The 23755-nt window shown below is 32.5% G+C and overlaps 2 protein-coding genes across 3 annotated transcripts; both read right to left on the bottom strand.

Annotated features, from left to right (window-relative positions):
- Positions 1-1595: 1595 nt before the first annotated feature.
- LOC107605505 (uncharacterized) lies at positions 1596-6347 on the bottom strand. Of its 2 annotated transcripts, XM_016307397.3 has the most exons (8): positions 6029-6347; positions 5538-5638; positions 4844-4937; positions 4634-4722; positions 4365-4535; positions 3130-3240; positions 2302-2368; positions 1596-2212 (listed from the first exon to the last, which is right to left on the bottom strand). In XM_016307397.3, the coding sequence occupies exons 1-8, from the start codon at positions 6291-6293 to the stop codon at positions 1932-1934; spliced, it is 1179 nt and encodes a 392-aa protein (XP_016162883.2). In that variant the 5' UTR covers positions 6294-6347; the 3' UTR covers positions 1596-1931. The 2 variants fall into 2 exon arrangements, with proteins under 2 accessions (XP_016162883.2, XP_088345946.1); XM_088489820.1 differs by lacking the exon at positions 5538-5638 and having other exon boundaries at positions 6029-6323.
- A 1719-nt stretch (positions 6348-8066) lies between these two features.
- Positions 8067-15448, bottom strand: LOC107605503 (glycine dehydrogenase (decarboxylating), mitochondrial). The gene is made up of 16 exons (XM_016307395.3): positions 14535-15448; positions 13491-14053; positions 12900-13142; positions 12741-12818; positions 12534-12634; positions 12255-12450; positions 12003-12128; positions 11511-11696; positions 11281-11394; positions 10702-10854; positions 10135-10323; positions 9953-10030; positions 9740-9865; positions 9538-9636; positions 9050-9167; positions 8067-8304 (listed from the first exon to the last, which is right to left on the bottom strand). Exons 1-16 carry the CDS (start codon positions 15193-15195, stop codon positions 8210-8212), a joined length of 3126 nt encoding a protein of 1041 aa, XP_016162881.1. The 5' UTR covers positions 15196-15448; the 3' UTR covers positions 8067-8209.
- Positions 15449-23755: the final 8307 nt, after the last annotated feature.

Below are 23755 nucleotides of genomic sequence, written 5' to 3'. Positions count from 1 at the left end.
CTCCGTCCCCGTCCCCATGGCTGTGTTTGTTTCTGAGAACAGAACAAGACAAGACATTGAGAACAGGACAGGACAAGACACTAATAATGGACAGAGACACAAAATTTTGTGTTCTTGTATTCTGTGTGGTGATAAACTAAAACAAATTATGAAAATTCAATTTATTCTCATTTTTTTTCATTCAAAAATTTTGAGATAAAAAATATAATAATAAAAAATATAATTATAAAAAATTAACAAGAATAATAAAAGAAAAATGAAAAATAAGTTGTGTCCCTTGTTAGTGTCTCTGGACACATTGTCTCTGTCCATGTCTCTTCTGTCAAACACGATTTTGTGTCTCAGTGTCTCTGTAAACAAACGCAGCCCATAGTCCGCCCCCCGCCCCTGTCTCGGACATCGGGCATCAAGCATCGGTATCCGTCGGGAATCGGGGTCTCCAGAGATATCCGCGTACTTTAAAAGCTAAAGAAAATCGAAAAAAAAAAAAACAGAAAAATTTGAAATAAAAAAATAATTCTCAATTGTCAGTATAAATCCACAATAACTTCAACCATTCAATTCCAATTTCCCTTCAGCCACTGTGCATGAATTAGTAATTAGTTGGATAACAGTGCAGAATTGATTTATTAAAGCAAATACTATAGCTTCAATTAAATCAGAGGCACATATATGAGGCATAATCACAAGCAAGAATTTTCATCATTAGGACATAGATAACAACTAATATAAAATCACATAAATCATGGAAAATCACAGAAATATAAAATCACAGATATCACAACAATGCTATAATAATTAATAAATACTTTAAGGTAAATAAAAATCAAAGAAATCACAGAGGCTGACTTACCGGAAAGAAGAGCGGCCAACAGAGAAGAGGCTGCCGACGGCGATAGAGAACGAACAAACACGATTCTAACTATGACGATCTTGCTGGACGACGATGAAGATGATTCTCCTCGGGCTGGGTGAGGCACGCGATGACGACGTTCTTCTCGGACAGGTTTCTCAGGTGCGCAACAACGGTGCTGCGGTGACTTTCAGAGTGAGAGGAGGAAGCACTGAGAAGGGAGAGCGCGGCGGTGAGGGAGGACGAGGGTGGCAGACGGTGATGATAGGAGAAGTGGAGAGAATCTGTGGAAGGGTTTAGGTTTTGCTGAATCTGAGAAGAGAGGAAGTAACGGCAGGTAGGGATTTAGGTTTCCTGTTAAACTAATGAGAAACTTTTGGGACACTAATTTTTAGTATTTTATCAGCAACAGGATGCAAATCAACAAAATTAAAGACCGAATGTATCTTGAAACTTTCTATAGCCAGTCAGTTCACTCCTCTATTCCAAAATGTTTTTACTTTCTTTAAAGATCCAAAAAGTGTTTTTGCAAACCCATCATCACAGTCCAACAAGATTTCAAAAGCCATTTACTACTTCATGTTCAATAAAATTACATAGTACCCCTTACAAATAATTCAAAATAAAAGCAAGAACCTTTTGTGCCATTGGTTTTTGGGTTAAAACGAATGGACAAGAGAAAGAAAACCTGGGATATTTTGAGAAGAAAGATGAATTGGGAAATAATAATAAAAGAGGGGAATTGTTCAAACACAATTTTATTATTCAAATGAGGTGGCTGTTCCATAAAAGCATTTTTGTGAAAATGATATTATGAACCGTTAAATAGTTCAATCAAATATATTCAATCAAATATATTAAACTATCTAACAGTTCATAATGTCTTCATTGGAGTAACCACCTTAGAATTAAGGGGTAGACAAATTTCTCCATACATATCCTAACATTTGGAGTTACTCTCGATGTGAAACTAGCCAGGATATTTCTCAACAACTATTTCTATCACATGAAGATGGATAACAAGAATATGCCACAACCATTAAACAACTATTTTGAAGCTCTGAAATATTTAAGAAGCTCATGCAGCAGTGGCACTCGAGTTTCGATCGCTAGATTTGTTTTTGCGGCCCCAAACAGGATTGGACACAATAAGCTGATGCGGCACAAGCCGTTTCTCACGCTTCGTGAGCTTGCGGAAATTGTGAACCTTCAACCTCGCAATCTTTGCCTCTTCTTCGGCGGTTATTTCTCTTACTACAACTGTTAGCCTGCATTCCGGTTTGACTTTGATGCCGGCTCTTCCTTTGGAATGGTAAGAAACTTTCTTCCGGAATAATCCTTTTCCAACAAACGCTTCGGCTGCAAGAAATATGAAACAGCATCAGCACGGATTTAAACAAAGTGGCTAAACAAATTAAGTTACACAATTGCAAAATTTGAAGCGTTACCAACAATGAGGCGCTCTGCATCCAATCCATGATTATTTACGGCATTTCCTTGGGCTTGAGTAATACCCTGCAGTGCTTATAACTTTAAAACATAAGTTTCAAATTCTGCATTTCCCAGCACAGATCATGGAAAAGGAGGAACAATCCCATAGAATTAGATAATGGTAATATTAAGGGGAAGAAGTGATGAAATTTTGGGAGCTGAAATATATGTAGGAAACAAACTACAAGTGCAGTGCGTAATAATAATAATAATAATAAAGGCAGCTCTATAGACAAGCACTAGAAAGGCCGCACCAAAAGGGCGTAATGTAGGCAGCCTAACATGATAATTACATAAGTAGCCAATTCCACGGCTTGAATGATGAATCCGTGACCTTGAGGCCACACGGAAACAACTCAACAACAACAACAATAAGGCCCTTGAAATTGTGGACCGAAGTGGAGGAGAAAAAATTGAACAATCCAGAAAGCCAAAAGAATGTAGAAAATGATAGAGGACATAAGGTAGCTAGAGAGAAAGCACAACAACATTGAAAGTATCTGAAGGTAAGAAAGAAGTTGATCTTTATGGTCTATTTTGTGAATGAATGAATCTGTGACTTTAGAGAGTTGCAGATATATTGCTAAGATACAAGGCTTAATGACCGACTACACCAACAGCTGAACTTGTTCTAAGGAAATACGAACTCTTGGTTAGAAACCAATGAGGACAGATAAATCAACAGCCTAGCCTTGATGCTGTATGGTGCTCTAGAAGAAGCAATTGAATACTCTTAGTTTTGTCTACACACAGAAATGAAAATACAGTGTAATACCACTTATTACCTGATATACAGTTCTTGAAGCTCGCTTTACTGTCACTTGCAATTGCAGCAATGCATCTTTAACCAGCATACCACGAACCAAAGCAGCAACCAAGTTGACCTTCTTAGGACTCTGAGAAAGCACGTTGAAAAATAAGGTAATCAGTCATATATGCTAACTGGACCACAGAAAAACAGAAAGAAATTATGATCATGTTTCCATAGCATTCAATCCAAGGGTGGCTTTTCATTGACCAGAAAATTATGCTGACTGAAGAAACACAGAAAGTTTCTCAAAAAGTAGGCAGAGGCACCATTTGACTTGGTGACCTAGTATTCTCTATGGGCACGTTCAGAGATGCTCAACCAATAGTCTCAGGATGAAACAGATCATGTTATACTTTTCAGTTTTCAAACTATTGCTATGCTGCAGTCTCAACTAGCTAACATTGTATTTTAAGCAGTTACTTCAGAATGACCCATATTAACAGGGGAAAAAAATGATATCCATAAGCAATTCACGATATATTGGCAATTTGGCATTGACAAAATCACTGCAGCACCAAATGTTATGCTGTTAAAACTGAATTATCCATAATAATATAACAATAATTGTGAATGGCATGAAAGGCATTTCATAGTTAGTGTAAGCATTTGAGTTGAGTTGAGTTGTGTATCATATCGTCAAGCATGAAGTGCCCAATGGTTATAAGGCATTTCAAAAGTTCAGGAGTCTTCGAAAATCTTACTTCAAGATAAGCACAATGGCAGTGACTGAACCTGTTAAGCAGGAACAATTTCCTTGTCTAAATCATAATAGTTTTATTAAAAGCACCTTTCAGGATGAAAGATTGATGTTTTAATAGGAGTTTCTCTCTCAGACGTTTTTAGACACTAGAAACCTGCGCTTCAATCATATTTATTGTTTTTTTTTTCTCTTGTAAGAAGCATCTCTCAGTCCTCTCATTTTCTGATAGACTACTTCATAATAGGGTTGTCTTAATAAAGGGGTTCGTTTGTTGTTGCTTTTGGAAGAAGTACCATTTTCAAAACAGAGTCAAAGGCAGAAGTAGATATCATAGACATGCTTTTTTATTAAAATGAAATGGAATTAAACTATTTGAATGATAAGTACTCTTTAGCATAAATTAAAGAAAACCAATGAAATCAAAAGATTTGTGTCATGTCCATAATGTAAATTGAGCAATTACTTAAGAAATACAAGATAACAGAATTACACAAGGGAAAAAAACAAACCTGCTTTATTTTTGACATTACTGCTTGAACTCTTTCTTTCTTAACAGGTGTCTGCTTCTGGTCTTGAGCTTCTTTGCTACCCAAAAAGGAAGTTAAGGCTAACGGGGAGGAAGTTGGTGTTTGTTCCAGATCTGATGACTTAGAAAGCAAACAGGTAGAACCCGAAATTCCCTAAAACAAAAGAACCGTGTAAACTCCAACTATCTGTCAATAGAGTTTAAGTAGAGAGCTTATAACGTGATATGATCAGTCACAATGTAAATCAAAACCTGGTATTGGAAAGAGTGATAAACAGGGCTACGACTTGAAATTGAGGGCAATAGTATTGTTCTTGCTGTCAACGTCGTCAGACCCTTACCTACAATGTACAGAAATAGGTTTTCTAAAGTATTTAATAAAACCTAAAAAAATAAGAGTAAAGCATGAGCAACTTCACATAGTTTGCAAGAAGGAAATAGTTAAAAACATAAATCACCAACCTTGGGGAGATGAGGTGGTAGCAGAGTGTGCAATTTGACGAAAAACTGGCAAGAAATGCCTTTGCCACTGGACCATGATTACAATGCACTCTTTCTGTAAAGTACAACCACAATATGAATAGGTTGTTTAAGGAAATTAAAAAACGAAGCAAATTTATCAAATGTCATACAAAGTTTAGGATCACAAGAACAATATTCAAATCAACTATTTTTTCTTTTAATACAACTAGCGGCTAAAATGGCACCGTAGAACCTAGTGATGGCAATGGGTCCCATGGGGGCGGGGACTTGCTCCGTCCCCGTCCCCGTCCCCGTCCCCATGGCTGTGTTTGTTTCTGAGAACGGGATAGGACAAGACATTGAAAACAGGACAAGACACTAATAGAGACACAAAATTTTGTGTTCTTGTATTCTGTTTGGTGATAAACTAAAACAAATTATGAAAATACAATTTATTCTCATTTTTTTTCATTCAAAAAATTTGAGATGAAAAATATAATAATAAAAAATATAATTATAAAAAATTAACAAGAATAATGAAAGAAAAAATAAAAAATAAGTTGTGTCCCTTGTTAGTGTCTCTGTGTACTTCCTATCAGGATGGACACAAAATACACTAATTCAGTGTCTCTGGACAAATTGTCTCTGTCCATGTCTCCTCTGTCAAACACGATTTTGTGTCTCAGTGTCTCACTGTAAACAAACGCAGCCCATAGTCCGCCCCCGCCCCATCCCCGCATCGGGCATCGGGGATCGGGGATCGGGGTCTCCAGAGATATCCGCCTATTTTAAAAGCTAAAGAAAAAAAAAAAAAAAAAACAGAAAAATTTGAAATAAAAAAATAATCCTCAATTGTCATTACAAATCCACAGTAACTTCAACCATTCAATTCCAATTTCCCTTCAGCCACTGTGCATGAATTAGTAATTAGTTGGATAACAGTGCAGAATTGATTGATTAAAGCAAATACTATAGCTTCAATTAAACCAGAGGCACATATATGAGGCATAATCACAAGCAAGAATTTTCATCATTAGGACATATACAACAACTAATATAAAATCACAGAAATCACGGAAAATCACAGAAATATAAAATCACAGATATCACAACAATGCTATAATAATTAATAAATACTTCAAGGTAAATGAAAATCACAGAAATCACAGCGGGAGAAATGCTTACCAGAGAGATGACGAGGGAGGAAGGTGAGGGACGGCGAGGTAAGCAGAGGCCGGAGAGGCGAGCCGGCGAGGTGAGCGACGGCGAAGAGAGAAGTGGAAGCGACGTGAGCTCGGTGAAAGACAGTGGCGAGGTGAGAGGTGAATGACGCGGGCTTGGTGAACGACGTCGGCTGTGACGATGCCGGCCGAACTTCTGGCCAACGGAGAGGAATGGGATGAAGGTGGCTGCTAGGGTTTGAGAGGATGGGGTAATGCTGCTGCATCATCACGTATCAGTTCAGTGATTTTAGTTCAGTGATTTTGGGTTAGTTGAATTTCTTATTTGATTTTTTATTTTTTTAGGTGAAAAAACTAAAACGCCATAGTTTAAGGGAGACAAAACTGATCAAATAATATTTTTCTAAAGTTTTTTTTTTTAAATTGCATTTCAATTAAGTCCAAATATTCTATTAACAGACATACCAAAGTAGCCAAAAATCCCAAAATTGAATAGGGTTCATTCATTTAGATGTTTATTTATTTTAAAAATAAATCAGTTTTTACAAAAATGATATTGGAATTATTGGTGAAAATTTGATTACCAGCGAAGAATAGCCTGAAGAAAATATATTATGAGCTGGTAACCCAACTTGGTCATACACTATTGCGTGTTTCATGTTTTACTAGAATGGTTTCATATTAGAATTTGCCTAACATGGTTTGTACTTAATATGGTAGAAAGATCTCTAAGTCTTTGAAAAGATTTTTGAAAAAAAAGTACTAAATCACTAAAATTTGTAATGCTGAACTTGTATGTTAATGAGATGAAAAAAGACAAAGTATATTTCTTGTCTTGAAATTTGATAAAAATTTTAAAAATATTGATAAATTTTATTTTGTTTTAATTTTTTTTAAAAAATTTTTATTTGTATCAAATATATTCCTGATGCTAATTTTTCAAAAAATTTAATACCAATTTAACAACAATTTCATAAGAATAATTTTTAACATAAACAAATCAAGTATAATTTTTATGCATTATTGTTAGATTGGTCTTAAATTTTTTGAAAAAATTTAGCCGTTGAGGATATATTTGATGCACATCGAAAATTTTTGAAACAAAGTTAAAACAAAATAAAACTTAGGGATATTTTTAAAATTTTTGTCAAATTTTAAAGATAAAAAATATACTTTACTCGATAAAAAATTAACAAAAGGATAAAGTGTTTAACATTCATATTTTTTCAAGAACCTGTAAATTTTATAATTCTTCAAGACAGACTTGATAATTTTTCCCTCCTCAAGAACTAATAAGTCTTCCATAAAATCTTTTCGAGAATTTATTTAGTATTTATTTTTAATCTAAAGACGTAGAAATTCATGGCAAAACACTTGGCAGATCTATTAGTTCTACCACTAAGGATTTGTAATCAACTTGAAACAGTAAAATTTAGGATTGTAATGTACAAATCAAATTACTAATTTGAACTTCAATTAGCATGCTTTTAAATTCCATTGTATTGTCTCAACTTTTTCTTTTCTTTTGATAAAATTACGTGTTTTGAATAGTTGCTGAAAGTATTTATGTTTTTGTAATATAAAACAAGTATTCATAGGTAAAATTTTAAGGCTTATTTATCCTTCCATCTAATAATGATTTTCACCTTACAGTTAAAATGGATTTCCATCTTGCTTCATGTAGGTATTCTACACTCTACAGTATATAACGAGAAATTGGAAGGGATTTGATAAATAGTTAAACTTAAAGCATAAAGTACTTGTAATCTTAACTAATCTCATATTTATTATTGTTATACATAGTTAATAAATAAAAAGCGGATTCATATGCACATTGATGCCTATGAATACACTAGCTGAGACTAACGAGTTTATTCAAACCTATGATTTACTGATTTTACATGCATACGAATATGTAACTTTAATAGCACTTAATTCTACTACCTGACCAATATTCTAAATTTTTTCCTTTTTTTTTTTTGGGTGAACTTTCCCTCTAGTTTATTAAGATGGAGAGGGGAAAGAGCAGATATGTGTTGTGGTTGTATGAAACTTAAGAGCATTGGATTATCATCATTATCATATTCAGAAGCAAAAGTCAGCAGCTGCAATGACTGTATAAATAGGAGGAGGAGTTTATGTACAACTAGAAATGATGAAAATGCTTGATGAAAGGAATGAGGGACTATGCGGTTGCAGCAGCTTGTTCTTCGGCGACCTGTGCTGCCGGCAGAAGGGTGCAGATGAGGTTGCGGTCGCCATACACATTATCAACACGCCCTGATAACAACCAACCATAGTTTTGAATTCATTAGTCTATATCTATTGGAGAGAGAGAAAATTATGGAAATTAAAATGACTGGTTATGGATATTTCTAGAGCATGCATTAAGGCTCCGTTTGGTTAATGTCCATGTCCATCAGAGACATGGACACGAGAGACATGGACACGGTGGTACGTGTACACCGTTTGTTTGCTGAGACATAAAATTTTAAAAGACACGGTTACACATAGATGCACATAAAAGACATGTATTTAGTGTATCTCTTTCAAGCCGTGACACTAAAACACAACCCATGAGACACAGATTTTTCCAATTCTATCCCTAATTATTTTTTAAAATTCCAACCATTGTCCTTTATCTTTAACACTTGAGTTGTTTTAGTTTGGGGATAAAATGGACTTTTGAATTAAATACATGTGTCTTGTGTATTATCACCAAACATGTTATAAAATTTGTGTATCTTTGTGTTCATGTGTATTTGTGTCTTTGTGTCTATGTCTCTATTTTTTTGAGACAACAACCAAACACTGCCTAAATGTTCTTAAGGAACACACAAGAGTTACCTGCAGTGAAGTTACAACTATAAATTATTGCAGGGTAACACTCATGTTTGTTGATCCTTAGAAAAGTAATAGAACTGTCCTACCTTTTTTTTTCATTATTCTGACCAATTCTTTGATGATGTAGCATTGATGCTTAGTATATCTTACAATAGAGACAAGTGAACAATCGTATAGTTACCTGTTGTAGGCCAGAACTTTGCGACGCGGAGCCAGGGAGCTGGGAAGGCTGCATATTCCCTGGAGTATGGTTTGGTCCATGCATCTCCCATGAGCAATGATGGTGGATGAGGAGCTCCCTGCAAAATATTTAAGATAATCACTCAAAAGTGCATGAATTAGGTTGAAATTGTAAACATAATATCTAGACAAGTATAAATAATCACTCTTCATGGGTTTGGGAAGGGTGAAAATTTTCAATGGAGGAGTTTGATGTGTTTCACTTGAAAGTTGAAACTCATCCGTGAAAATTTCCACCCATGTTGGGTTTGTTTGCTATGTTGGTAAAAAATGAGGGATTCATTTTCATGAATAGGCTCCGTATGTAAAATCAAACAGAGTTTATCAACGAAATTTTACCCCCATTTTTGCCAATATGAGATGCAATCTAAAGAAGTATTTTTCTTCTCATTAATATTATCAGAGTTGAGAGAACAAAAGGTTTTTTACCTTGAGCACATTGTTGTTAATGTCAGCTTTTCCTTTCTCTATCTCAGCAATTTCTTCTCTGATGGAAATAAGAGCATCACAGAACCTGTCTAACTCAGCCTGCAATGAAAATTAGTTGAATAAGAAAAAGACATCACAACAAAGAAACTTCAAGGAAAAGTGGACATAATTAAAAATAGAGGTTTTTTTCAGAAAGGTCTACCTTGCTTTCACTTTCAGTGGGTTCAATCATGAGTGTGCCAGGTACAGGCCATGACATTGTTGGTCCATGAAAGCCATAGTCCATGAGGCGCTTTGCAACGTCTTCAGGCTCTATTCCAGCAGTGTTCTAAAATTGAAATCGCATACAGAGAATCAGACATGAAGAGTTCTGGCTAATTGAGAAAAGCAACTTCAAGTTATCAAGTGATCCTACCTTAAAGCCTCTTAAGTCAATGATGAATTCATGAGCAACAGTTCCATTGACTCCACGGAAAAGAACAGGGTAATGATTCTGTGTACATCAAAGTATATGTGAAAACAAGTTTTAACAACTCATAAGAAGAATAAAAAGTCATAGGGAAAAGCAGCACAAATTATCTATAAGAAAGCACAAACCTCCAATCGTTTCGCCATGTAGTTCGCATTCAAAATGGCTATCTTTGATGCATCGGTGAGTCCTTTCGAACCCATCATGGCAATGTAAGTGTAGGAGATTGGCAATATGAGTGCTGAGCCCCAAGGTGCAGCAGAGATGGTACCAAGAGGTTGAGAGTTCTCTGGGGCGGGAATTCCACCAGTGGGTACCTTCATTATGATATCAGATAATTAAATACAAAGAAGACCAAAGATTTTATTAACATCAACTTAAAAAAATGGTTTATCCTAAAATAAAAAAAAAAAAAATAAAAGGATCTCAGTTCAATAATTCATAAAAACCATCTCTTCTAAAATCATGAGCTGTTAGGAAGAGGTACATAAATAGTTTTAAGTAGCTGCTTAGATGCATATAAAGGGTTTTATATCTATTAGATCATATACAAGGAGTAACAATGTCATCCAGTTTGGTGGAAGAAAAACTAAGGACTCTATTAAAAGTTAAAATCATGTGCTTTTAGTGAAATAACTAAAATCATGCATGTATATTACACAAAATTTCATCATAACCAAATAAAAAGGGCTTACCACAGGGTGTGAAGGTAAAAATGGTGCCAAGTGTTTCTTTACACCAATTGGACCCATACCAGGGCCACCTCCTCCATGAGGGATGCAAAATGTCTTATGGAGATTGAGATGGCAAACATCTGCTCCAATCCAACCAGGGCTTGTAAGACCCACCTGCAAATACAAACATTACAAACATCATTCAAAGTTAGGCACGACTGCGCAAATTGTTTCCTTTTCGATCAACATGATATGTAGACGAGCCTTGTTATTTGAACCCATTTTTCAGACACTAGACACCACACTCACAAAAGTCATGCAGGACCCATCATTACAAGATTATCTATCTTCTTACACAATACATTCTTTTTCCCACTTGGTATCTGGTGTCAACCAAGACTTGGCGTTCAAGAAACAATTTGTATTCAGAACGGGGCTACAATTACATAAGTTGTATACTGTCAAGTTTTAGAACACTATAGGGGTTAAGATTTTGAATTAACATAACTCACAATTTGGATAGACCAGAAAAAAAGGAGAGAAACTGGTTTCATGTTACACAAACGTACATGAAGGTAAAATATGCATATAAAAACAAACCTGTGCATTCATATTGGCACCATCCATGTATACTTGGCCTCCATTATCATGAATAATCTTGCAAATCTCATCTATACCCTCTTCATAAACACCATGGGTTGAGGGATATGTTACCTACAATCAAATCATAACCAAACTTAGTGTAAAAAAGGCTCAAAGTTTGACAATAATGTCAATTTGCCGATATAACTAGAATATACAAGTATCAATCTATAGGAAGCAAATTTTACCATAAGTGCTGATAAGTTGTCCTTGTGAGTTTCAGCGGCCTTCCTCAACTCTGCAATGTTAATATTACCCTTGGCATCGGTTCCCACAGAAACAATTTTCATGCCACACATGGCAGCACTGGCAGGATTTGTACCATGTGCCGAGACAGGTATAATGCAAACATTGCGGTGGTGGTCTCCTCTTGCCTGCAGTTTCCAATTTCCAAAATAATTAAGAACCATTGCAGGAATTTATTTAAGCAACATTAAAAAACAAAAAATTGATCTTTTATAAATATATAGCAAGAGACAATAGCACAACTGAAGGTTATCAATTATCGGATGAAATGAACAAGTACAATGTTAAATAAAAATGTCAAATACTGCTTTGGAATGTAAGTAAATCAGAAGAGTCATAAATTAACTCATAAATTGATAAAAAATCCTTTCCAATAGCAAATATTTTCCATAAAAGTTAAGCAGACATATTTAAAATGAGCCAAGTCATCATACCAAATGATATGCTCGAATAACCATCAGCCCAGCATACTCTCCTGCAGCTCCAGCATTTGGTTGCAAAGAGAAGGAGTCAAACCCGGTGATGGTACACAGCAAGTCACCCAAATTGTCGAACATTTCCTGACACCAAATTTTATTGTTTAGACACAGAAAATAAAATAAAAAAATCCCTTCTCTCCCATATTTTCAGGCCAAAGATCATTTATAAGAATCTAAAAAGAACCATTTGAACATCTAACTAGCTACCTGATAACCTTGAGCCTGTTCAGTTGGTGCAAAAGGGTGAATATCAGTGAAGCTGGGCCATGTTACTGGCATCATCTCAGTTGTTGCATTCAACTTCATAGTACAAGATCCAAGTGGAATCATGCTGTGGCATAATGAGAGATCCTTGGATTGTAACCTATGAATGTACCTGAGTAACTCATGCTCAGTGTGGTACCTATTAGAACAAAATAAAGTTGAGGTAAGTTTCTAAAAATGTAACCAGAGGAATTATATTCAAATTCCATATGAAGGGATTACGTGTTGAAGATAGGGTGCGTCAGATAAGGGCTCTCCCTAGTTAATCCAGAAGGAATCGCAGACTCGACTTCTGGCGCAAGAGAAGCAGCTGTGAAGGAAACCTGTGTATGAACAAACATTTTAGAGGGACTTACAATAATTCAAGATTAATGATACAATTGATAGTTATAAAAAGGATACATCATATTATATATTAATCATACTTACTGGCTTGCCACCAGCAAAGACTTTGAAAAGTGTATCAACATCCTCCAATGAGGTTGTTTCATCAAAAGCAACGGTTATCTGAAAGCAACCAAGCTCAATAATCCAAAGACAAACAAATGATATTAATTGATTTGAGTTGCAACAAAAATAAACACTTACAGTTTTTCCATCTACAACTCGCAAGTTTATTTCACTTTCCACAGCAGCATCAGCGATTGCGTGGGCATTGGGAACCTTAACCTTCACAGTGTCAAAGAAGGGAAGACCCTGAACTTCTACTCCAAGTTTCTTCAATCCCAGGGCAAATACACCAGCAAGACCATGAACACGTTGAGCAATGGTCTTAAGGCCTTCCGGTCCATGATATACAGCAAACATAGCAGCCATATTTGCAAGCAGCGCCTATGATAGTTATAAGAATCATTCATATGCCCTCATTAAAATAATTTAAGCATTTTGAAGAGATTGTATATGATATGATATCAAAGAATATATATAACTGAATAATATACAGGTTGAATGGTAAATAAGAGTACGTGCAATATCTGTGTGTCATGTTAGAAATATAATTAAATCATTTGTGTAACACTATGGTGGTGGTTCATTACACAGAACTTCCAAACCAAAATTGAACTGGAACAGAAATAGACACTTTAGAATTTACAAATTAAAACTTCTAAATAAGTTCTGAAGTCTTCACAGAGGACAACTATATAGCTAAAATTGGTTGAACCAAATCAGCAAAGTTACCTGAGCAGTGCAAATGTTGCTAGTAGCCTTGTCCCTCCGAATATGCTGTTCCCTTGTTTGCATCGCCATTCTCAAAGCCGACTTTCCAGAAGAATCAACACTGACACCAATAATCCTCCCAGGCATCATCCTCTTGTACTCTTGTGATGTTGCCAAGAAAGCGGCATGAGGCCCTCCATAGCCCATCGGAACACCAAACCTCTGAGCCGAGCCAACAACAATATCTGCCCCCAACTCACCAGGAGGCTTCAACACAGTCAGTGCCAAGAGATCACTGGCCATAACAACCTTAACCCCATGAGCATGTGCCTTCTTGATAAACTCCCCATAGTCCAGAATCTCACCCTCAGTCCCGGGGTACTGAACAAGCACACCACAAACATCACCTTTTGAGTAATCAATATCCTTAAGATCCACAGTGGCAACCTCAAGATCAAAACCAGCAGCCCTTGTTTTGCATATATCAATTGTTTGAGGATGACAGTTACTTGCAATAACAAAAGTCTTCTTCTTCCCTTTCTGGATGTTGTTACACATAGACATTGCTTCAGCAGCAGCAGTTCCTATTGAAAAATTAATTAATTAACAGAGAGTTATACATACATGATTACATGTTACATTCATAACCAACTAATAACACCCATCGATCGAGCATAGATATTCGCAGCCTTAGCTCAAAAGGCAAAGAGGCCGGAGAGGCTCTCACCCCTCACCTAATAAGTCTGCAAGATAAAGATGCCAGATTTGAATCTACCAATCAAATCCAAGACTCCCCTTCATAACTAACTACATAGCCTCACAAAGCAAGACTCACCCTTCATTTGTAAGTTGTAACTAGTATTTGCAGCCTTGAGTTGCAAGGCAAATAGGCAGGATTCAAATCCACCAACAGAATCTGTGGCCTCATATACAGTACCATCGTGCCAGGACTCAGAAGCAAAAACAAACAAAATTAATTAACTAACTAACTAACTCCCTCCTAACTGTCGGTAACAGATCTAACAAACTTTTAAAACAGTAAAATAACCGAATCGGCGGAGTTACCTTCATCAAGCAATGAAGCATTGGACATAGGCAAGCCAGTGAGATCAGTGATCATGGTCTGGAAATTAAGCAATGACTCGAGACGGCCCTGCGAAATCTCAGCCTGGTAAGGAGTGTACTGCGTGTACCAAGCAGGGTTCTCCATGATGTTCCTCAAGATGACAGGTGGCACATGAGTGTTGTAATATCCCATTCCAATAAAAGACTTGAAAACTTTGTTCTTCGACGCCAAATCCTTCATGTGCTCAATCATCTGGCCCTCCGTCAATCCTGCATCGAACTTAGAGAAGGCGAAGTCGTTGAGGCGAATGGATTTGGGAACGGTGGCGTCGATGAGGGAATCAAGAGAGTCGAAGCCGCAAGACTGAGACATCTTGCTCTGTTCTTCTTTGGTAGCGGAGTTGTGGCGGCGTGGGAAGGTGTCGCTGGGCTGGAGGGCAGTAACGGAAATTCGGCGAGTTTGTTGTTGAGAGAAATGATGGAATGATGCTCTGTTGCGGAGAACAGAGGGAGTTACGGTGGAGACGCATCTGGACGGAGAGTAGAGAACGGGGGAAGAAGAGGAAGAGTTGGAGAGAGGCTCGTGGTGACGGTGCTGTTTTGTTTGAGAGAGGAGGCGCTTCAGAATGGCGCGGTTTGCGAGCCTCCTTGCACGTTCCATCAATGAATGCAGAGATTCAATCGATACAATGAAAGAAATGAGATTTGTCTTGAGCTTCTTCTTCTTCTTCTTATTATTATTATGTTACGATTACGATTCCATTGGAGTGTGTGAAGTGAGTGGAGGATGGTGGATTGGACCTCCCGATAATATAGTGTGGTTCCTGGCTACAAATCTATCAATTTTTTTTTTAAATAAAATAAAACTTTTAGCTTTTATTTATTTTTGCATGAAAAGTGAAAACAGTCCGTATAAAAAAATAGTTGATAATAAATTAGATATTTATCATTTTTAATTTTTTTTTTGTTAAGGTGAAAATGTAATACAGTTATTTTTATGTGAAGTTATTAATTAAAGAGTAAAATATCGTTTTTATCCTCAACATTTGGGATAAGTCCTATTTGTGTCCCTAACATTTAAATTGCTATATTTGTATCCTTAACGTTTATAAAAGTGACTCAATGTTATTCTACTATCAATTATATTAACAAATCATATTATATTTTTCAATTATTCTCACTTGGATACATTCATTCTCAATTAAGTCTCACTTGGATGTGTTCGATTTTAATATTATACTCACTATTTGTGTTTAGATTCAATTATATCCTTATAAGAGTGAATTATGTAAATGTTGTAGGAATTAGTTTCAACATTTGATGAACTATTTTTCGGAGTAAATCATCGATTGTATCCCAGATATTTGTATTCTAACTTCAAGAAGAGATCTCATGATGTGTAATTGATGCCAGGATAACATTGAATCACTTTTACAAATGTTAGGGATACAAATAGGACGATTTAAACGTTAGAGACATAAATAGAATTTACCCCAAATGTTGGGGACAAAAACGATATTTTACTCTTAATTAAAAATTGTTAGATAATAATTTAATCAAATATATTAAATAATCTAATAATTATCAACTAACAACTTTACATCAAGAAAAATAAACTAACAATGCTATATGATCAATAAATATTATTATTTTTATCTAATAATAATTTGCACATATATTTATAAAAATTTTGTACACAAAAAATATATAATTTGTATTTATATTTATCAAAATTTTACATACATAAATTAATAAAATTTATTTATTAAAAATAATTTAATATTTATGTTCATCAAATAATAACTAAAACTACTGAAAATTACTAGTTTCGAAGAATTTCTCATATTTTACTTGTAACTAGTAAAGAGTTTGACATAAAGTAAGATGAAAGGATGGATTAATTAAGGAATTAAATTTAACGTAGAAAATTAAAAAAAAAGAAACATGAGACCCTGAATATTTTGTGAGGATGATAAAGTGTAGATTCAAGATCTGGTGGAGATGGTAGGTGGTTGGTGACTGTGCGCCCACCAATGAAGGAAAAGGACACATTCCAAAGTTATCACTGTCTCATGTATTTACAAAACACCACCACAAACCGTGGAACTCAAACAAAATGTATGGAAGGCATTCAATCTTTAAGGATTGAGTTTCAATGGAAGACATTAAAAGGGTGTTAGATTTTGGGGAATTAATAGAACTTCAATTCTCTTTTCCCTTTTTTCTTTCTCTATTTTATTTTGTATTTTTTAGTGAGTGAAGTTGCTGGCAGAATCTCTTTCACAATTGGCTTATCTTGAGTGTGTAATTTGGCAGAAAGAAACAAACGGGTACTTGGGGTTGGTGTTTTTAGGGCATGAAAAATAATGTGACTCACTTAGATCCAAGTGAATGGTGTATGTAATCACACGCTAGAAAGTAACCAAGTAACCGTCACAATCAAAAACAACGTGAGATTTTGATTAGAGTATACTTAGGCTATTCTACTAATTTTATTTTTTTTTTTAATTTTTGAGGTATTTGCGCAGCACACACTGGATTAGTAAATGAGATAATTGTGGTGGCTATTGTGTTTAATGCTGACTGACAAATGCAATCTAGATTCTGAAGTTGTACGAGTCAAAGATTTTTGTTCCCCCTGGCTTCCTCTACCTTTGAATCCACATTAATAGTATAAGAGGATTTTTTTTAGGGGAAAAAAAATCTGACTAAAAAAGATTTTTTTTTTATGAGCCAAATTTATATGTATCTTAAAAATATATGTTAAAATTTTGAATTTTTTTATTTTTATTTTATAACAAATATATCAACAAATTAAATTTTGTACATTTTTATAAAATAATTTTAATTAGTAATTTTAATATATGTTTTTATGGATATAGTTTATCATTTGGATCTTTTTATATGTATGATTATTTAAGTTGTTTATTATTTTTATTGTGCTCCATCTAAGTGTGTAAAAAGATGAGTCATGAAATGTGATTTTTATTGCTATGGCCTTTAGGAAATCTGAGACATCGATTTCTTTTTTCTTTGTATGGTGATGTCCATAAATCGTATTATTTGATTTACATTGTCTAATTTTTTAAAAAAATCACAAATCAGTTCAGTTTGCGTTTTTTGAAAATTAAAAAAATTATATTAAAATCAACTTAAAAATATAAATTAGACTCTCTAATTTAATTTATAGTTTATTTTCCCTCTTCAAACAAATCAGATCATCTGATTTGATTAATATCAATTAAAAAAATGATGTCATATAAAAAAATCCAAATTTTCAATAATAACATGTTATATATATTTAATTAATATAAAAAAATTAGTTTTTTTTTTTTTTACCAAATCGAAACTCTATTTAAGGATTTGCCTATTTAAGTAGCAATTAAAATGAGATAGAAATAAGTTTATTTTTTAATAATAATATGCAATTAAATAATAATATTACATTTTTTTTAGCCCTCTTAGATAATTTAATTTTAGTTTTTTACAGGATGTAAGTTTATTTTCTTTTAAGAAAGTACCTACCTCGTTATGAGATTCTCCTTATACCATTAATAAGGATTAAATGTTTAATGAATCTAATTAACTATCAACTAGGTTAAATCTTGGTCATTTATTTGTTTTGTACATGAATTCTCATTATATCAAAATGATTTTTACTCATAAACTTATTATTTGTAATAAATAAATAAAATATTTATGTGACCGTGAGGGCCTGAGAGGGTTCATGCGTCTAAAACAAAATGGAAATGGTAAGGTAGTAGGTGAACACTAGCAAAATAAATAAATAATATAATTAAAGAAATAAATAATTAAGTACAAAGAAAGAAAAATGGGAAAATGAGTTGGTGAAAAAGGACAGTATTTTAGGGCTAAAGAATCTCAATTGGTGTGGAAGAGAATAATATAAATTTCGCTTAAGGTGGTAGGTGAGGGAAAAGAGATGCACATTTAACACTATTCAAATTATTATGCTTAATAAAAGGAAAAATAATGGTAGGTATCTATGGTGATTGAATAACAAGGGGTTTGGTATGTACAGTAGTATCAGACTATCAGTATTTGCAATTCTATATTCAACCAAACCGATGACTAAGATCCAAAGATTAAGGAAATTTATTTGCATATTTATTGAGATTGCTTTTACTAATTCTAAAATGGATTAAAAGATTTTACTTTTTTTAGTATATACATTCAATACATTCATATTTTAATTTGACTTCTCATAAAAGTCTAAAACTTTTGAAAATTTACCCAGTCAGGTCGAAAATAGAATTATAAGACAAATACTCTCAAATACAAAGATAAAAATAAAAAAATAATTTGATTAGGAAAATCTATTTGAGATTTTTAGACTACATTTATTTTTTAGAATTGATACTGTGATTGCACTTATTATTTTTCATGTGTGAGAGAGAAGTATATAACAAAAAGTTGTGAGGAGATGTGTGTTTCACACTGATATGGGATATACAAATTGGAGGCACTGAATTGTTTGTATTATTTTTTTTAAACAAATAATCACAAATCGGACGGTTCGATTTGTGATTTCGAAAATAAAAAAATTTTTAATATTGAAATCGGACCGTCTGATTTTTATTTTAAAAAATAAAAAAATACAAAATACAAAATACAAATTGTACCCTCTAATTTGTAGTTTATTTTTTTTAAACAAATCGGACCCTCCGATTTATAGTTTATTTTTTTCATCAAACAAATCGGACCGTCCAATTTGAATAAAACACCATATAAAAAAAATACTTAATCGTCCAGTAACAATGTATTACACATATATTTAATCAATATAAAAAAAAATAGCCCTGAGATTGTGACGGAATATTGTATTTAATAATTAGAGATTATAATCAAAATTTTCATCTAATTTTTTCAAACATAATCTTAGTTATCTTTTCTCTAGTTTTTTTCTTAAATATATGAAAATATTTGTCATTGATTAATTTAATGAGGTGAACTTGTTTGCTCATTACTTCACTTGCCTTATAAAAAAAAGGAGTTTCATTGATTCTGAACCTTTTTTCCATCGATTTGGATGGTTAAACTAAATATGGAAGAGAAGATGTTATAAAAGTGTCGGCATAATTGCACTTTCAACCTTGCTAGACCTTTGGTCCAAAAGGGGAGTGAGATTCTCATATAATATGCATTAATATGACGATGGATTTAAAAATTGACAAAGAAAAAAAGTACTTGGATTTAATGTTCCATCTCCTCTTTATCAAGTCTTTTTCAATTAAATATTATCAAAAACTTTTATAAGATATATAGTACATCTTAATTAATTGGTTTATAAAATACTAAGATTTTAATTTATTGCTGAGAGGAAAGTAGAGTTATAATGGCATGATTCATTGATCCAGTGGAACAAATGGTGATCTTTCCTTTTACCAGTAAATCCTTTCTTAACCAAAAAATGTAGATTTTAGTTAAAATGCAAGGAAAACCATTTATATTAACTAAAATTTACATTCAAAAAATATGAAAATAAATTATTGTACCGATTTATAAAATCTATAAATTAAAATGCGCACATTCACACCACACTAAAATAGTACAATACCAAATTACCAATAACAGATACTAACGCTACCTTTTTTTTTTTTTTTTGCTCTTGAACGCTAACTTATCTTTAAAAGTAAAAATTAAAATTGAATTGAGAGAGTGGGGGGTCTTCCTTGTGGTAAAAATATGTCTTTATTCAGGTTTGGGCCTTATATAATTTTTTTGTTAGGAGGCTTATATAGTTTGATTTGGTCCATTACGATGTATACTTTTTCGTTTGGGCCTTGGTGGTTTGGATTTAGATCAGTTGGGCTCTTTTTTAGATAGGAGCATATTGGCTTGCATTGGATAGTCTCAAAGCAAAGATCAGCCGAACGGTTAACTCACGAATCTGTTTAAGTAAGTGTCGAAAATTTGAATTTTACATTGTACATGCAGCAATCTATGTTTGAGCCGAGGGATATCATGAAAAAAAAAATTCCCCCAAAATCCCAAATTCCATTTCATTGACTTAATGACTTATCCCCAGCTGCCTTAAGAAACATGTTTCAAATGATTGTAGAGGAGCTGCTTTAACCCTTTGTATAACTATTTGATACAAAATTTTAGGCGTCACGCGGTTTTATCGCCAAAAAAGAAAATGTATGTAACTGGCTGTAACTAGTTGTCTTGTCCATCCATAACAATTACAAGGAAACAAAATAGGAAATTTAAATACTAAATTAAAGATAGTTTTGGACTTCGGATCTAAGAATATTGGATTAATAATTAAATTTATCTCAGAAAAAATATTAATTTTTTAAATTAGTTTTCGAAAGATTAAATTAATCGTATTAGTTTTTTTTAAAAAAAAGTATAAATCAAATTAGTCATCTAGTTAGATGATGACGGATCAAGTTAAATATCACGTAGTATAATAACGTAGTATGTTAATGTCACGTGTGATAAAATAATTGTCTGACATATCATGTCAGTGACACGTAGAATGCCATATGTTATCTGGCATGTTATAAATTTGTTTAGAGTTAAATTAGTTTTTGAAGGCACACACGTAAATCATTTTTATTTCTAAAATTTTAAAAATTAATCAAATTAGTTTTTATATAAATTTCTCTTATTTTTTTATAATATTAAACTTTTTAATCTTTTTAATACTATTAATTAATTTTAATATCATTTTTAGGTCTTAATAAACAAATTTCTCTTTACATAAAATAATAGAAATAATTAACTTATTAAAAATTTATTTTATCATTTGTATTTTAAAATTTTTCATTTTAAAATTTTAACTTTTCTTAGTGAAATTTTTTATTTAAATCATTTTATCAAATTATTATTAATTATATATTTAAAATTTTAATTTTTTGAATCTTATTAAATAAATATAGTAGTTATTTTAAAATTTAAATTTTTTAAATTTTTTACTTTATAATTTTTGTTATTGTTTAACTTATGTGATAGAACTCAATAATTAAAAAATTGATTGATGGAATCTCTGCTGAATCTTAATATCTTAATGTAATTTTTTTAATATTATTAATACTTTTATCCCCATTTCTTTATGTCTTTTCAATTTTTTTATTTAATATTTGGTTGCCCATGTATCTTCTAACCTGACAGGTCAATGACTAATTCTTCGTGAACCTGGGCTCCATTTAAGGGTTTGTCGCTGACCAATGGATTACTGCATGCACAAGGCGGAATTTAAACCCTTAGCACTTGCTTAAGCGGACGAGTGAGTTGACCACTCGACGAACCAAAGTTGGTTAAAAAGAATTTTGAACTAAAACGAAAGATGATATGTCAGATAACACGTGACACACGTGTCACATTAGCCTGACATATCAATCAATCATCTTGTGACATGTGCCATTAATCTATCACATCATTATGTGACATGATACTTAACGTGACACATCATTGTCTGACCAACGGAATGATCAATTTAACTTACATTTTATCTTTCAAAAAATAATATGACTAATTTAATTTTTTTGGGAGTAATTTAAAAAAAAATAATTTTTCAAAAATAAATTTGACTATTCACTTTAAAATGTTTGTAAGCTTATCTTATCGGGAAAAAGAAGAAGATATAAAAATTGAAAAACGAGGGAGGAGGAGTAGCGGAGGAGAGGATCAAAGCGGAAAAAAAGGGGTTGTGAGGAGAAGAGAAGCGTTTGTAAAGTGTTGCATTTGTATGTATTAGTGTTACTATGTGGTTCCTCTTTTTTTATTTATCTATAATTTCAGAGTTATCGATGAATTTTCTGTCGTTAAAGCCAAAAGTGTAAAACGCAGCGCCTTCACAAATTGTTTGCTGTTGGATTTTCCATTAGTAATAAGTTCACCCAAAACATAGACTTTTTCGATGGATTACTGAATTTGTCGATAAAGTTTGTGAAATTTTATCTCTTCTATTATGCGACAAAAAACTTGTAGCAAATTAAATTCTATCAGTAATTTTGACAAATAATTATGCAGCGAAAAAAATCTCAGTAGTTAATGATTGTCAATAGTGTATTTTTTAGAGAAAAAAAAAGCAGAAAATGTAAAAGTAAAATTCTATGAAGCATAAACAATAATGCAGCAGACACATAAATTTTAAATTTTTCTACAATTGACATATATATAAAATATAATTTTTTTTTAAATAAATTGTAATAATATTTTAATATTTATATATTTATCAATACTAAAATATAAATGAAGATTTTAACTATTTTTATTTTTTAATTATATAAATATTTAAAAGATTTTTTATTTTAATAGATAATAATATATAGTATTTTTAAATTTATTTTAAAAATATAGGTTAAGAATAAGAATAAACATATTGATACATGATGATATTTATGTGTGTTCAAACGTATTTGAAAAAGTATTTTTATATTTTATTAAGATACCATTGGATACAAAAAATACGCGTGTCAAACAAGTGTCAGATAAGTGTCGCATTCTAAATATATCCGACATGTAGACATGACAATTCAACAAAATATTTGTATTTAATAGTGTAAAATAATTGAAGAACAATATATTATATGTTTTTTTTCAAATTTTTAATTGCTTATAACATTCATGACCTCTCTAACAATTTAGGTCTTTCATAATATTAATTAATATTTATTAACTTGTGGAAATAAAAGCTTTCACAACAGGTTGTTAATGACTTGACTTGGCACACTTTTGTAGGGCAGAGATTCTAAGAGCACCTCCAATGGTGAGTTCCTCTTTGACTTTTTTCTGACATATAGGAATTCTAACCATTGGAGGAGAGAAGGAGTGAGTTCCTGCACAAGGATCAAAGTAAGGGAGTCCCTCTAAACAGGGACTCAAATTAACCAATAATAACTTGCCATTTGGCAAGTTATTATAAAAAAAATAATAATATAAAATCTGAAATAATTAAATAATTAAATAATAATTAAATTAGTAATAATTATAATAAAAATTATATTAAATAATTATATTTTTATTTAATTAATAATTTATATTAATTATTTAAATAATAATTAATTAAATAATTAATTAGATTAAATAATTAAGTTTTTATTTAATTAATAATTTATATTAATTATTTATATTATAATTAATATTGAATATTATTTATATTATTATATTAAATTATAATTAATTAAATTTACTTACATTAAAAAATAAATTTAATTTTTATACCTTATAAAATAATTTTTAGTTAAGTT

This window comes from Arachis ipaensis, chromosome B6 (assembly GCF_059453495.1).
Source record: "Arachis ipaensis isolate K30076 ecotype BB chromosome B6, ASM5945349v1, whole genome shotgun sequence".
NCBI lineage: Eukaryota > Viridiplantae > Streptophyta > Magnoliopsida > Fabales > Fabaceae > Arachis > Arachis ipaensis.
The sequence above is the reverse complement of the archived record's forward strand: the minus strand, read 5'-3'. Positions and strand labels throughout refer to the sequence as shown.

Coding starts and splice junctions, on each gene's coding strand:
- LOC107605505 (XM_016307397.3), bottom strand. CDS start 6,293: ATGATGCAGCAGCATTACCCCATCCTCTCAAACCCTAGCAGCCACCTT. Junction 5,639..6,028: donor CCTCCCTCGTCATCTCTCTG/GTAAGCATTTCT, acceptor TTTTTTCTTTAG/CTTTTAAAATAGGCGGATAT. Junction 4,536..4,633: donor ATCACTCTTTCCAATACCAG/GTTTTGATTTAC, acceptor CTTTTGTTTTAG/GGAATTTCGGGTTCTACCTG.
- LOC107605503 (XM_016307395.3), bottom strand. CDS start 15,195: ATGGAACGTGCAAGGAGGCTCGCAAACCGCGCCATTCTGAAGCGCCTC. Junction 9,637..9,739: donor CCACTGAAAGTGAAAGCAAG/GTAGACCTTTCT, acceptor TTTTCATTGCAG/GCTGAGTTAGACAGGTTCTG. Junction 9,168..9,537: donor TTAACAACAATGTGCTCAAG/GTAAAAAACCTT, acceptor AATATTTTGCAG/GGAGCTCCTCATCCACCATC.